At 33.8% G+C, this 14,797-nt stretch overlaps 1 protein-coding gene across 3 annotated transcripts in view; it reads left to right on the forward strand.

Moving 5' to 3' along the window:
- The window catches only part of GALNT13 (polypeptide N-acetylgalactosaminyltransferase 13), a 550,480-nt gene extending 536,301 nt beyond the window's left edge, over positions 1-14,179 (forward strand). For 2 of the 3 annotated variants that reach the window (XM_043576749.1, XM_043576748.1), the window contains exons 12-13: positions 1,037-1,171; positions 13,333-14,179. In XM_043576749.1, the coding sequence (XP_043432684.1) occupies positions 1,037-1,171; positions 13,333-13,473 (276 nt within the window). In that variant the 3' untranslated portion in view covers positions 13,474-14,179. Of the gene's footprint in view, positions 1-1,036; positions 1,172-5,424; positions 5,455-9,222; positions 11,302-13,332 lie in introns of those variants that run through there. The other variant, XM_043576751.1, reaches the window with a different exon arrangement.
- Positions 14,180-14,797: the final 618 nt, after the last annotated feature.

Here is a 14,797-nt window from a genome sequence, read left to right on the forward strand (position 1 = left end):
ATATCCTTATCATTGACTTTGCATTCTCCTCTTACCACTTGTGATTTTCAGAGAAGTCCTGAGTTTCGGTGCTGAAGAGGCCAACCCCTTCAAGACTAACTTGTTTAGCTTACAGGCCAGGGCTCCAGCGTGTATAATTGATTTCTAGAGCTGACTTCCTCCAATTTTATCAGACTGCATTGGAAAACTAAAAGATCCTCATATAATCTTCCTTATTATATTCCCTCTTGACATTGCAAAGAAAAAAATACCCACAAAACACTGAACCATGCTTATCATAGCTAACAGAAGAAAATAACTTTTATAATTTAGGTACTTACTAACTCATGAACCTTCAATTATCAATGTTATAAATAAATTATTCATACCAGGAATTTAAAAAAAAGAGATTCTTATAGTATCAGTTTAAATTAGCTAACAATGAATCCACAATCCACCTTGACATTTGTTGGATATTTTGAGAATTGTAGCCAAGCCCAGCTATAACCGTATAAGATAAGCAGAGAGCCTACCTTTAATGAGCTCTCTGGAGAAGCTAATTCTACAACCTTTGGAAACACACTGACAATATTTAATAAAATTTACATGATGTACCTATGGAAAGAAAGATTTAAACATCTTTATGAAAGACATCATGAGCTCTATAGAGCTGGGGTACTGGTTGTATGGTGGTGAGAATAAGGAGTGCCCTTTGTTGAGCCCCATATGGTTAACAAAGTTTGTTTTATTGAACCGGTTGTATGATATATGAGACAAGTATAGTGCAGGAAATGTGGTGCCACCAAATAATAAGTATTTACTATTTTAGTTTATTAAACTGAGGCCTCACAAAAACTTTATGAAACAGATGACACTGCCTTATTTTGCAGTTCAGGGAAAGGACTCAGAGGTCAACTAGCTTTCTCAAGATCACACGGCAGACACTATTTGAAAACACAAGTTGATATCAATGCTTCCACAGAGAAATCTGCTATATTGTGGGGTTTCTTTTTGTTTTTAAGAAGATTATTTTATTAGCTGAATTTTATATTCCCAGGTGTTTTCTTATACTGCTGACAAAGAAATCCGAACTGATGATTTGTGCTTGGATGTGTCTAGACTCAGCGGACCTGTAATCATGTTAAAATGCCACCACATGAGAGGAAATCAGTTATGGGAATATGATGCGGAGGTACAGTATTTTCTTCAATTTACTTATCATTTAGTGCTTAAACTCATTTATATATTTCAAATACATTTAAATGCTAAGCTACTTTTTCTGCATTGGAAGAACTGTATTTTCAAGCATGCACGCCTCTATCTGATAGCATGAGGATGGTATAGCATATAAATAGGTTTTTGCCAAACTAGCCCACTAGTGTAAAACACGAATAAGGAAAGTAAATTCATTTTTATGTGCTTAAAACGTGTTATCACATGTACATGCTTCATAGAAGTTAGGCAAGCGGCCAGCTACACTTAGGTGAGAGGTATATATGAAGATGTGCATTACAGGACAATATCAACAATATTTTCAAATTTTAAATTTTACAGCTTCCCAACTTAAAGGAAAAAAGAAAAAAAGCTGATAAGATTAGCAAGAATGCTCTTTATAATGGTAAATACTTTGCAAAATTCGATAACCTAATTAGGTACATAATCAGCCAAGCAGCATTTCCTCAATGTAGTACATCTTTCTGATAGAAGAGAGGGAGAGAAAACAATAAAATTACTGTTGGGAATTTATAGCCAGTCTGTGTGTAAAAACCAGATCAACCATCAGATGGAGCTAATAAAAAAGAAATATTTTCTTCTCCATAAGGAAGTTGCCTTGAAACAGCTTCGTTCCTTTCCACTCCCTTTGCTTAACAAAATGAATTGGGTCATCCGTGTTACATTTTCCTCATTAAATGGTTGGTGACTTAAAATAAGAACTATTCTTGCAAGATAAATAATGCACTAGAGGTAAACAAATTTCACAAATGCACTGTTTTACCTAAGCCTAAAATACTCTGCAAGTGTAACATTTTAAAAACCAGTCTATAGTCGTTGGTATTATTGATATTGTAATAATGTCTTCTTTTAAAAAACTTTTTGAATGTCCTTCCAATTTGCATGATGTTGTAGTTTCTTAGCAGGAAAACTTACTGAATTTTTATGTAATTTGAAATTGATTATGTAGGGTTAAAATGTGGCTCCAAAATTTATATAATCAAGTTCTTTGGACATAAAATATTCTTCTTCTGTAATATAATTAAGGGCAAACATCCTGAATCATTCCGATAATGCACCAGTGTGTTCTATTCAGACTCGTCTTCTCTGTACCTTGTTCACCTTTGTCTGACCCCCATTTTTTCTCTTGAGCTATCATCATCACCACCCTTTATATTAAGACTGCAGAAGATACTTCCTTTAATAATACATGGGGGTAAACCTGGACCCTTGGCTCTCTCCTTCTGTACAGTACAGATAAATGTACAGATAAAGGAGAAATCCTACAACTAGCATTTTTTTTAAATAAAACTTTATGTTGCTGTTGCTCTTTAGTTTTCGCAATGAACCCAGAACTTTATCGGCCTGGTGTTAAAAATTAAGAATCTAGAATATATATTTATAAGGAAAGGAGAAGGAGTATATGTACTTTTGATATGGTAAAGCAGTGTTGAATTTCAGAGTACCACTTTTAATCTTCAAACTTTCCTTATTTTTTGAGTGGGCAATGGCTACTATGGTCATAACTCAGATTCTTTAATTTCTGAAATAACTATATTATTGGTACTTAGGTGTGTATTTTGTTTACATCTTTATCAGCCAGCAGTAAGACTGTTGAATACTAAGGGATCTTGAAAGAAAAGAGGAAAAAAAAATAGATTGCTTCACCTAAGACAAATAAATAGTTTTTGTAAATTTACTATTTTGGATGACTAGTTGTTAGCTATTATAGTATTTTTATAGCATTGGAATATTTTGTGTCATGTAAACTTCATTTCTGGAACACACATAAAGCTTATAATATTCCATAAATATTGAGAAATGTTTAGGTTTTAAAAGATCTGATCATAGTAATAATTATATAACATACTTTACCCTCCTATGTTTGTTTTTAAAATTAAATCGTGATGTTCAACTTGTCTAAAATTAATATTTAAGTCATAGTATAGATTTTTTGCCAAATTTATGAGTTGCATAAATCATACTGTGGAGAGGTCATAAGAGAATAGAATAATTGTAGGAATAATGAATCACCTTTCTGGAATTTTCAGCTTTGAAATAAGACTGATTTTATCTGTAAAAATGTCAGAAGAATAGAGACTTTTTTTTTAAAAGAAATTTAAATCTAATACTTAGTCTACAGAACAGTCCCAACTCCTACCACTCAAAGTGTGATTCTCAGACTAGGAACATCACCTGGGAACTTTTTGGAAATTTGGAATTTTACAAGACTATATCGGAGTCTGCATCTTAACAAATCCCCAAGTCATTTACATACATATTAAAGTTTGAGAAGGTCTAGACAGTGGCCAAACATCCACTTATCTTCCTTAGTCTTTTTATACACTGTTGGAATTATTGCAAAGTTAAGAAAAGGCATAAATATACTTTGGAAAATGACAGGCCTTCAGGAGAGATGGGGGAGGGAAAGGGAGGAAAGGGTGAGAGGTGCTGGGAAAGAGGAGTCATTGCCAAGTAGTGCTGGTCTTCTGGCATCCACCCTGTGGGAAGTAGAAAGTGGTACCTGCTGCTTCTTTAATTCAGTTATTTATCTACTGCTATCAAAGGCAAAATTAGTTTTCTTTGAGGAACCTGAGGGTGGTATACTATCAAAGCAGAATAAAACTTGGTGGAGTTCACAGGATTACAAGAGCTGAAACTTTTCTTAAAGTTCTCTTCATTCAGCCTTTATCAGGCAGGAAGTAAGCACAAAGATCACACTGCCAGCGATGGGGGCAGAAATGACATTCTAATATAGTAATCGAAGAAAGCTAGTGACTGGTACAACCGCAAATCTCATAGTGTGTACAACTGAAACATTCCATCACCTCATCTCCCATAGCACTTTCAATTTTAGAAAAGTCATTAATAGGAGAATTATTAGAAAATCCAGAGAAAAATTCAAACAGTATCATAAAGCCTCAAAACATGGAGCCTCTCCAGTTTGTTTGCTTCTTGGGTGAGTGAAGGGAAAAGCGAAGGGAATGAAATTTAGAGTGTCTATAATTTCATCTGTTTTCTCAAAAAATTCTAATAGTAGTCCTGTAAGATATTATTATTATTTGTATTTATATTAGTAAACGTAAGCTTACAGTGTTAAAACAGTTTCTCTAGGTTTTAGACCCCAGGTTTCTGGCACCGAATCCAGCAATTTTTCCACTACCCTACATTGCCTTTTGAGGTCATTGAAAAACTAGAAACAATTTGATGCTTTTAATGATGCTGATCTGATAAGCTAAACGTGTATTATTATAAATGAAAGGGATTAAATATCGTCAATTATCAATTGGTTAAATAAAATTTACCAATTTTACTCACATAGAATTTCTCCTTAATATTTGGAAAGATGTTCTGCAATAGACTATTTAGACAAACAGTCATAAAACCACTTTGTCAGTATGGTCTAATTGCTTACGAACTTTATACATATTCATAATTTAATATCTAATTGGTTCTCCTTTTATTTGAGTGAAACTAAGCACATGTTGGCAACAGATACATGTCTTTGGCCAACTTTAATTTGAAACATAGAATTTTTCACTTTCTTAATATTTTTTTTAATACAGCCATGAATTTAATTCGGTATCACTTTATACCTGGCTAAACATGTTCAGTTTGGGGGCAACTGAGCATCACCAACAAAACTACAAGATCCTCACCTGGTTTATAACCTCTTAAATCAATTACCTGAACACTATGGTGCTATGAAAGCAACTGCCACAGAATTAGAACAAAAAAGAAAAAAAAATCTAAATTTCATCGCACTGAAACATTTTAAAAATTATTTTTATAAAGTTGTCATCCATCCATTCTATTCTACTTAGATTTCCTTATATTCAATTTGAACATTGCAGTTGTGTTCCAATGCATTTGAAATTTACATTTTCTGACAATAAGCGCATATAATCACATTTCTTTTTGAACATTCAAGCAGCTATATACAGTGTAAGAATCTAATTTTAGGACAGAGCACTTATGCTCAACAAACACTACACAACAAAGAAAAAAATAAGGGAGCAAAATATGATGCTAAAAATAAGTCTTGTTTTTCATGTGACTGAGCAAGTTGACTGAAAAAATGAATTCAAAATCCATCTGTATCAAATGTTTCCCAGAGTCACAAGATAAGGGATTTTTTTTCAGTAGGTAAAATATGTTGGACTGATATTTACTGAAATCACAGAAGCTTATATTTAGACTTTACCTAACACCTCCTCCTTTTACCTTCATCAGAAAGCAGGTAAATGGCAATATAATTTCAAGGTAAGTAATCTATAATGGCAACCCAGCCATTTCCCTGTGTAGCACTCCTAATAAAAACAGTGACTCAATTTACCTTTAGAAGGCTGTGTATATCTGACTAGTGTTACCTTTCCACATTCCCATTGACCCATAGCTGTGGTTTCTTATGTAGACTCAATTAGTGAATAGGAATTTCAGTAGTTTAGTATTGTAATTTTAGTTCTTGTTTCTGAAACATTTACACTCATTTTTTTTAGAATACTCATATTCTGTTCTAATGAAACACAGTTCACCATGTCAGATCATACTTGATATTTTGAATAACTTTATTATATATTACTCTTTAAATAATCATTATTTCATACTTTATCAATAGGGGAAATCTTACTGCCTTTGCTTTTGAATATAACATTGTTTTTGCTTATTATATATAACAATCAAGTTTTATTTTAAATTTTTAACTTTCTAAACTAAATTTTAGTAAGGAATCTTTTAAACTGAAGCCTGTATGATTGATTGGTTCTTTAACCGACCAGGCAGTCACTTCTATTCATTCATTAAATTATCAAGTTTTTCACTTAGTGCTTTCTAATAAAGAAGATGCAAAAGTATGACCTAATTTTATAATTCTAACTTTGTCATTAAACTCGTTTTCTTAGTCTGAGGTCACTTGGCTTTCAATAGTAATTATCTTTTCAAAAGGGTAGATTTAGGGATACTCCATGCATGACACATCCTGTCTTAGGTAGCAACACACATGTATATGTTTAAAGACAGGAATTATTTTCTTATACATCTTTAAATAGTATAATTCAAATTTTGTAAATCCCAGAAAATACTAATGTTTTATACTTCAAAGGAAAATGATTAAGTAAGGTTATAAACAAAAACCAATCCCGGCTTAGGGTTCATCTTACCTTGTTTTCCAGCCAATATTTTAAATAAAGCAATAGGAAAAGATATTCGGCAGTATGCTTCATGTCAGCCTGTATGTCACATTACCTTCAAAACTGAATTAACATGACAGTCCTCCAAAGTTGTGAGAGGCATTTGCAACAAGTATGATAAGGGCTGATATGCTTAATAAAGAGTATTTCATAGAAAATAAAAAGTAGGGGCGCTTGGGTGGCTCAGTTGGTTAAGTGACCGACTTTGGCTCAGGTCATGATCTTGGCAGTTTGTGAGTTCAAGGCCCCCGTTGGGCTCTGTGCTGACAGCTCAGAGCCTGGAGCCTGTTTCGGATTCTGTGTCTCCCCCCATCTCTACCCCTCTCCTGCTCATGCTCTGTGTCTCTCTGTCTCTCAATAATAAATAAACGTTTAAAAAAAAAAAAGAAAAGAAAAAGTATACCTAATATAAAACTATGCAAGGTCTTGAATAATCAGCGCAGGAGAAATATTTAAATTAACTTTCTCTTTCATTGTCATTGGCTATTTAGAACTATCAGAAATACGTAAATAAAAAAATCATTTCACATGTGTTCTTATATTTATTTCTCTATCCTGTCTCTGTCGAGAAATGTTTTTAATGGAACACACAACACTGGTGTAGATGTAGTAAGACTGACACCCATGCAGTATCCTAGCATATAATAAGCATGAGAAATGTTAGCTGCTACTGCTATTATTACAAAACCAGTATCATCGATTTTTTTAAACTTTGCTAGTATGTGTTAAAAGGTTCATACCTTTTGATCTTGTGATTTCACTTCAAGAATAATTTCTAAATAAGTGACTATACATGTGGAGAGAGATGTTCAGAGGTGTTTATGATAGCATTATTTATAATAGCTCCAAATTGGAAAGATACTCCCCCAAATGGAAAAGGGAAAGGATTTTTGGCAAATCTACTTTGTAGACATTGTGTAATTCTTATGTTTTTAGATTCTTTGAATACAGAATAAGAAAGACCACGATAAAGTGGAAGGATGTTTCATTGGATGAATATAAATTTGCATAATATGAGCACTAAAAATAACTAGAAAACACATAAAATATTAATCATTGAGAAACACTGAGAAAAAATAAGTAAACTACACTTATTTTTCAAACAAATTAAAACTCAATGTTTTTGTGGGTTTTTTAAATAAAAAATACTTTTTGTCCCAATGGGATTATTTGAGATTTCTAATTTTTCTTCTGGCTTAATGGCTTTAAAAAAATTTTTAACATTTATTCATTATTGAGTGATAGAGACAGAGCATGAGCAGGGGAGGGGCAGAGGAGGGGGAAACACAGAATCCGAAGCAGGCTCCAGGCTCTGAGCTATCAGCACAGAGCCCAACGCAGGGCTCGAACTCACAAACCATGAGATCATGACCTGAGCTGAAGTCGGAGTCCCAACTGACTGAGCCACTCAGGCACCCCCTTACTGGCTTTTCAGAAGTACCAGGAGTGAAAGTTCTTTGAATGTTTTTCATGGTCACTCATGTGATAAACACTTTAGGGGAAATATTATAATAGTATTTTTTATGGAAAATTTTATACTGTATTTATGCTCTGGAGTTATATTTCCTGAGAATAGGTAAAGCAAGTTTTGTTTTGTTTGTATTCAAGGAAAACTTTATAATTAATTTTTCATTTTAATAAAAGATGAAATTCACAATCACTAACACTAAAGTCTTTGATGTTAACATGATATTTACCAAGAAAAATTTATTATGAAAAGAAACATCACTGAAGTAGAGGATTATCAAGTTTAGGAATTTTCAACAGTATAGGTAGGAAATTCAAGTTTGGCTAAATATATATATATATATATATATATATATATATATAATCTTAAATATAAATTATATATATGACAATCATATATATAATAATATATACATGTTATCCTTTGTAGATTTATAAATCATTTGTCTACAATTTTACTATAGACACTAAGTCCTTGAAATAGAAAATCCAATGATTTGTGTCCATTAAGCAGCAAAAGAGATGTAGTTTAATTTTAACAGAATTTATTTTCTGCATTGGCCTTTCATAAGTGTTTCAATCAGAACTTATGAAGAGCCTCCTGTGGGCAGGCACTAGGCTTGATGTATATAGTTATAGTTCCTGGCCTTCCTGCAGCTAATGCTCCTGAGGAGGAAATAGACCGAAAACAAGAAACAAATTAATTACAAATTGTGTTTGGAGAATTAGGTCAAATTAAGAGCCCAAGTGGAGCTGACCTTTTCTTTTTCCTCTCTTCATTAACTTTCTAATTGACATTTAGATGAATTCGGCAATGCATATGTGCAACACTTTTAACACAGGTCAGCTGCATGAAAACATGGTGGAAACAATTTGAGTACCATACTGTACAAAGTAAAGCAAAGCATTAAATCAATATATTCTCCCCTGGATTCTTCCCTGGCATCTGTTCAAGTTTAGGGCAAAGGAGTGAGGAACTCACAAACCATAACTGAAAAAACTCTGGGTATTCAACAATTTTGAATATCTACTCACAAAATAACCCACTTAGCACTATAAAAAAATATTTTTATCACCAGAGTGAACATTGAGAATATACCTTTTCTGTCCAAAATAACCTTTTGCTCAAAATGTTTCAACATCTGATCTCAGGCTCTGCTCCATCTTCCCAGTCTTATCTTCATTTGCTCCTACTTAATACAGTTGATACTAAAGTCATCTAAAAGGATGTGGCTCTTAGCTCCATGGATGCAATTATTATGACGTGTGCCTTCCATCCTTACCCAGTAGAAATTGTATGTTGCCAAGAATGATTGATTTATTACTGCCTTTGTACTTGATTTTGTCATTATTCATTATTTTCTTTGTCAAACAGACCCACACTCTTCTTCACATAATCACCCAGTCCTGTCTCTCAGTAAGCAAAGTAGCTGATGGCTCCCAGAAGCCCACTGTGGAAACATGTAATGATAGCCCTTTGCAAAAATGGCTACTAAGAAACTATACAAGAATGGAAGTTTTTAGAAATATTTTTGAGAATCCTACTGATTACATTCTCTAATAAGTCTTGTAAATTTGTTTTGCAGACTGTTAAATTTATTTTACTATTTTTGTTATGTTCTGTTATTGAAATCTAGAAATTCTTTAAAATGTACTTAAGAAAAATCTTTATGTGCTGTTTCTCCATGGAGTTACTTTTCTGTCTTTTACTTTTAGCTGCTTATTAATTTGGAGGCTGACTATATTAAGAAGTGTTTGGTCAATTATTAATAGAAATTTTCCAGTTTTTACTTTATTTCAAATATTTATATATGCATAAATATAATTAATGGAATACATTATGACATATTAGCTTTCTTAGGCTAACTATAGTCATGTTTATATAATAGATTTTGCATTAGAGCTAAAAATAATCAATTAAAAAAAACATAGCCAAAACTATGGATTGTTTTGGGGACATTAAAATTAATTAATCTTGTTATTTTTTTATTCAGATACTTCCATTGTGTGCAGATTTAGGGTAGCTTTTCTAGAATTTATTATTTTAACCTGAAGCTTTAAGGAAATGCATTTTTGAAAACTAAAATGTAATTTTCAGTAAGTTTATAACATAAATTATATCTAAGATTTTCTTTGTGGTTGGCTAAGTGATACAATAAAAGCTTTTTAAAAATTATACCTTTTATCACCTGTGTGATTTGTGAATATCTTCTCAGTAAGCAATGAAAAGAATCATTATTCAGTTTAAGTCAAAAAACCAGTATGGAATTCTTATAAAGAGTGCAAACAAGAACATGTCCTAGTTCTTGATCTTAAGGGGATTATCGTCCTGTAAATAAAGGACATTACATTGTGCAATAGCTTCCTAGGATAACACATGGGAAGTTAGGGCATTATTCTGGTTCGAATGAACCAGTTCAAGTTGTTAGAAGACACAATAGAGCTTGGAATGCTCAGTGACAAGGCTGAATGGGGTATGGAGACGAGTGAAGACAAGGGGCATTATTTACATTAGAACTACATTCGAGACGTGTTAGAAAGCTGGGAAAGTTTGGACGTTTTGCACAGAGAACTTGTGTACAAGGTAATTTACATATATTATCTTAGTTTGTTTTCAAAGCCTACCTGGCAGTGTAATGCCCAAAAGGGGTCTTCTTAGAGTTAACTAGACACTTAGTGCCCCAAGTTTATTTACATAATTCTAGGGCAGAAACCACGACTTGCTTCTGTCAGCAGACCCTGCAGCAGTTCATCTAGCCTTAGGGGAGCTAGCTCTTCAACAGGTGACAGCCCTCTGTGAAGGGATGAGAGCCATATCAGGGTGGTGTGGCAACCACCCTTGAAGCACTGAACATGTATATATGTAACCACTCCATAGGCCCAGCTCTGAGGAACCCAAAAGAGTATGCAAAACTACAAGCCTTGGTGCTTCGAGATGCCCAGGATTTGGTTTCCTATCAGGTGTTTATAATGCGGCGTATCAGATACAGATGCAGTTTATCATTCAGAGGTTATTTTTAATGTTGCCTAGAAACATGTTAACATTGTTACCCTTATAAGATCACTAAGGGGGATCACAGTTATATAGTTGAATGAAGGTTAAATTTGTTAAGCAGATGGGAAAAGAGCATTTTTAAATACTTATATGTATAGTTACGCATTTTCTGATAAAGAATCGGGTCCTCAGAATGATTTGGCGGCTTGCCCAAGTGTTCATGGCTGGTAACTGGGGCAACAGGAATTCAAACTGAGGTCTACCTGACCCTAAAAGGTCTGGTCTTTCTCCTGCACTACATTAAAAAGGAGAGGTTTTTGGTGAGTTCCTTGTTATCTTTACAGTGGTGGCTTTTGACTATTAACGAATTCCTTCAAAGAAAATACTTTTTAGGAAAATATACTAACATTGTGTAAATTATCACTATGTACTTGATAAGCTGATCCTTAAAGTCGAATTTACAAAAAAAGATCTAATGGAAGCAATCAAGGCTAAATTGCTTTTTTTGAAAGAGGACATGTATATACGAAGGACCTCAGGTAAGTAACAAAAATAAAGAATATTTTGTTGATTTTAATGAAAATTTTCTAGAAAAAGTGTTTTGTTTTTCAAGTTGGTTGCTGGTTCATTAGCCAACAGCATAATTTCTAGCATCATAAGCCATCTTCTGGCATCATCATCCATCTTCTTGCCTATATTTTGCCATTTCATTTTCTCTCTTTTTAGTATAAATAGCTTGATTTCATGTATTGAAAGAGCAACAAAGGCCTCAGTCTTGAAATCTTCTTCACGTTTAATAGCCTTGTGCTTTTAATTTCCTGCTTGTTGTCTATTAAGCATCCCCCACAAGCCTATTTTCCATCCCATCTCTTCTCAGGACAGCGCAGTCCAGGGTATTTGCAGTCCTAATCCAAACAAATTACAACTGTCCAGGCAGTGTTTATCCACCATTTTTATTTCATGCCCCCTGTTTCTTTTTTTTTTTTTTTTTTTTTTTTTTGAGAGAGAGGGTGTGTATGCACACAGGGGAATGGGCAGAGAGAATCTTAGGCAGGTTCCACACCCAGCACAGACCCCTATGCAGCTGAATCTCAGAACTGTGAGATCATGACCTGAGCCAAAATCAAGAACTGGGTGCTGAATTGACTGAGCCACCCAGGTGCTCCCTCCACATTTTAAAATTCCAACTTTCAATGTAATATCAAGATCCACCCCCCACTTCCCCCAAAAAGACTTGTCTACCTTTAATTTTGGTATTTGCAACAAAAGTATAATGTGTGCTTTTTTCAAGATATACCGGCAAATCACCTGCCATATGTTCAAACACTTTTGTTCAGGTTGGGAGTTTTTCCATATAAGAGGATTCTAGGCATTGCCCATGAAACTGAGCAGAAATTTATATAATTTATGTGCATAAGTCAATATGCATAAAACATGTGGATTTAAAATGTATGTTTGAAAAGTTTAAAAGTATGATTTCAAAATATAAATGTGAACTTGGGGCTCCTGGGTGGCTCAGTTGCTTAAGCATCCAACTCTTGTTTTGGCTCAGGTCATGATCTCATGGTTCCTGAGTTTGAGCCCTGCACCAGGCTCTGTGCTGACAGCGCAGGGCATGCTTGGATTCTCTCTCTCTGTCCCTCTTTCTTTCTCTCTCTGTCCCTCTCCTGCTCATGTTCTCTTTCTTTCTCGCTCTCTCAAAATAAATAAAACTTTAAAAAATTATATAAATGTGAACTCAAAAGACAAAATATGTGATGACTGGTTCACATGGCACAATTACTGAAATTACATATCAGCATTTGGGTACTGAGAGGATGCTTATTAATGAAAATCATTATTATGCAGAAAGTAAAATATAGATATAAGATTTTAAAATATATGACCATAACATCCCTTTTTATATTTGGCACTGACATTTTTAATATGCTTAAAAATGAAAACCAAAATATGGTGAGCATACTATCAAGTTCTTTGTTGCTATGATAATCATTCTTCTACACTGAATGTCTCATAGGCACAGATACTATGGTGTGTTTAGTATTTTGAAATGGGAACATCTCTAGCAGTTTTGTTCATTTGGGTCACAGCTGTGACATATCTTTGCATGTTTACCAAATGGTTACTGAAGAACACACGCCTAAGAAAACGAAGGCTTTGTGAAAGCATGTTAATATTTGCAGCCCTCAAGTGAACTCAGAGCTCACAAATGGGCTTTTTGCAAAGGAGCCTGAATTCTTGGCAATGCATGATAAAGGTCAGCCAATTTCCTTAACCATCTGCAGATAAAGGTGCATTAGACAATGATGAAACTGTAACACTAAAAGTTGTATAATAATTCAGAGCCACATGCACAGTTTGATTCACAAACATATAGATCACTGGGTTTACAGTAAAAAAAATAAGGGATTTTTAAAAGAGATTTAATCTGATGAGCTAGTGAAGTTCAAGATAAAATAGGTTGCACTGATTATTGGTTATCTTTTACAGAGACTCACCTTGAGGCATGTTAACAGTAACCAATGCCTCGATGAACCTTCCGAAGAAGACAAAATGGTGCCTACCATGCAGGACTGTAGTGGAAGCAGATCCCAACAATGGCTGCTAAGAAACATGACCTTGGGGGCATGAAGATCGTTTCCCCAAAGCCGTGGAAGTGTCTACACTTTTGTTTTTCCATTATTTCAATTAGGGAAAAATATTAACTTTGCTGAGTGGGAAGTTTTAAAATCCTTTTAGTATTCTAAAATACAGTTGTTTATAATTCATTTTTAGGAATGTTTGCTTATTTCCCTACTAAAATTTGTATCTGATCAAAGAAGCACATAAAATACATAAATAACAGCAAACTGTTATTAAACATCAGAACAACTTGAAAAAGAAATTGTGTTTGCTTTAAAAAGAAATCTTTACTGCCCTCATCTCACAAGATTAGTCAGGGGCTTGTTTTAATTTTGTTCTTGTCCTAGTGATTGAAAGAGAAACAATGTAAATGCCTTATGAAATATCTTCATTAGGATAGATTATCAAATGTTTTTAAAACTCACTTGGTTTCTAATGGACCTTCATGGAAACATGTTGAATTTCTGTGTCAACAAGGCCACGAATTATTTCTGAGCAGTGAATTCATCGTACAAAATAAGTTTCAATTTTGTAGGAAAAAATTAAATTGGATATTGACTTCTCACAGAGTCCTCATAAAAGCATCACAGTTACACAGAGTAGAGGAGAGTTTGAAAGTTCAATTTAAAGGGCATGAAATCAGAAGAAACTAGTTAGGCATTGAGGGGGGCAAGGTGAAGCTAAGGTGAAAAAAAATAAATCATTTTAAAAGATATTCTGTTTGGGTTGCAATCACTCCTAACATAGTTTGAGCATAACCATCATCTTGGTCCCAGAGTTGATGCCAGAAACTCAATTCTTAACCACTGCCTCTGTGTCGCATAAACTACATAAACCCTTTTCACTCTAGAGCATGACTTGTCTCTTAGGCTATACAGAATTGTAGGGAAGGGTAGAGTATTATCCATAATTTTTAATTCTATTGCATTTAAAAAGATTCTAGTTAGGTCACTATTACCACTTTAACTTCATGTTTTAAAAAACAATGCAGTACTATCAGAATTTCATTGCCATGCAACAGTACCTAAGGTTTTCATCATCAGGGGAATGAACTCAATAAACATCCATTAAACTTTTCTTCTAATTAAACTGCTTAAAGTCATTTGCCATAAACTGTAGTTCAAGAGCACAATCATAACTAGGCTAGCTTCACATGTTCTTTTTCCATCTTAAAACTCTTTCTGTTCAAAATCCATGAGTAGAAGACGTGAAAAGGAAGGGAAATCTGAGATTTGTGCTAGTAAGTTTTAGTATCTGATACCATTTAAAATGCCTGTAGAGTTGCTCAACATATCTTATTCATTAGAAGTACACTCGGCTGCTTAAAAGAAAT

Source organism: Prionailurus bengalensis, chromosome C1, assembly GCF_016509475.1.
Source record: "Prionailurus bengalensis isolate Pbe53 chromosome C1, Fcat_Pben_1.1_paternal_pri, whole genome shotgun sequence".
NCBI lineage: Eukaryota > Metazoa > Chordata > Mammalia > Carnivora > Felidae > Prionailurus > Prionailurus bengalensis.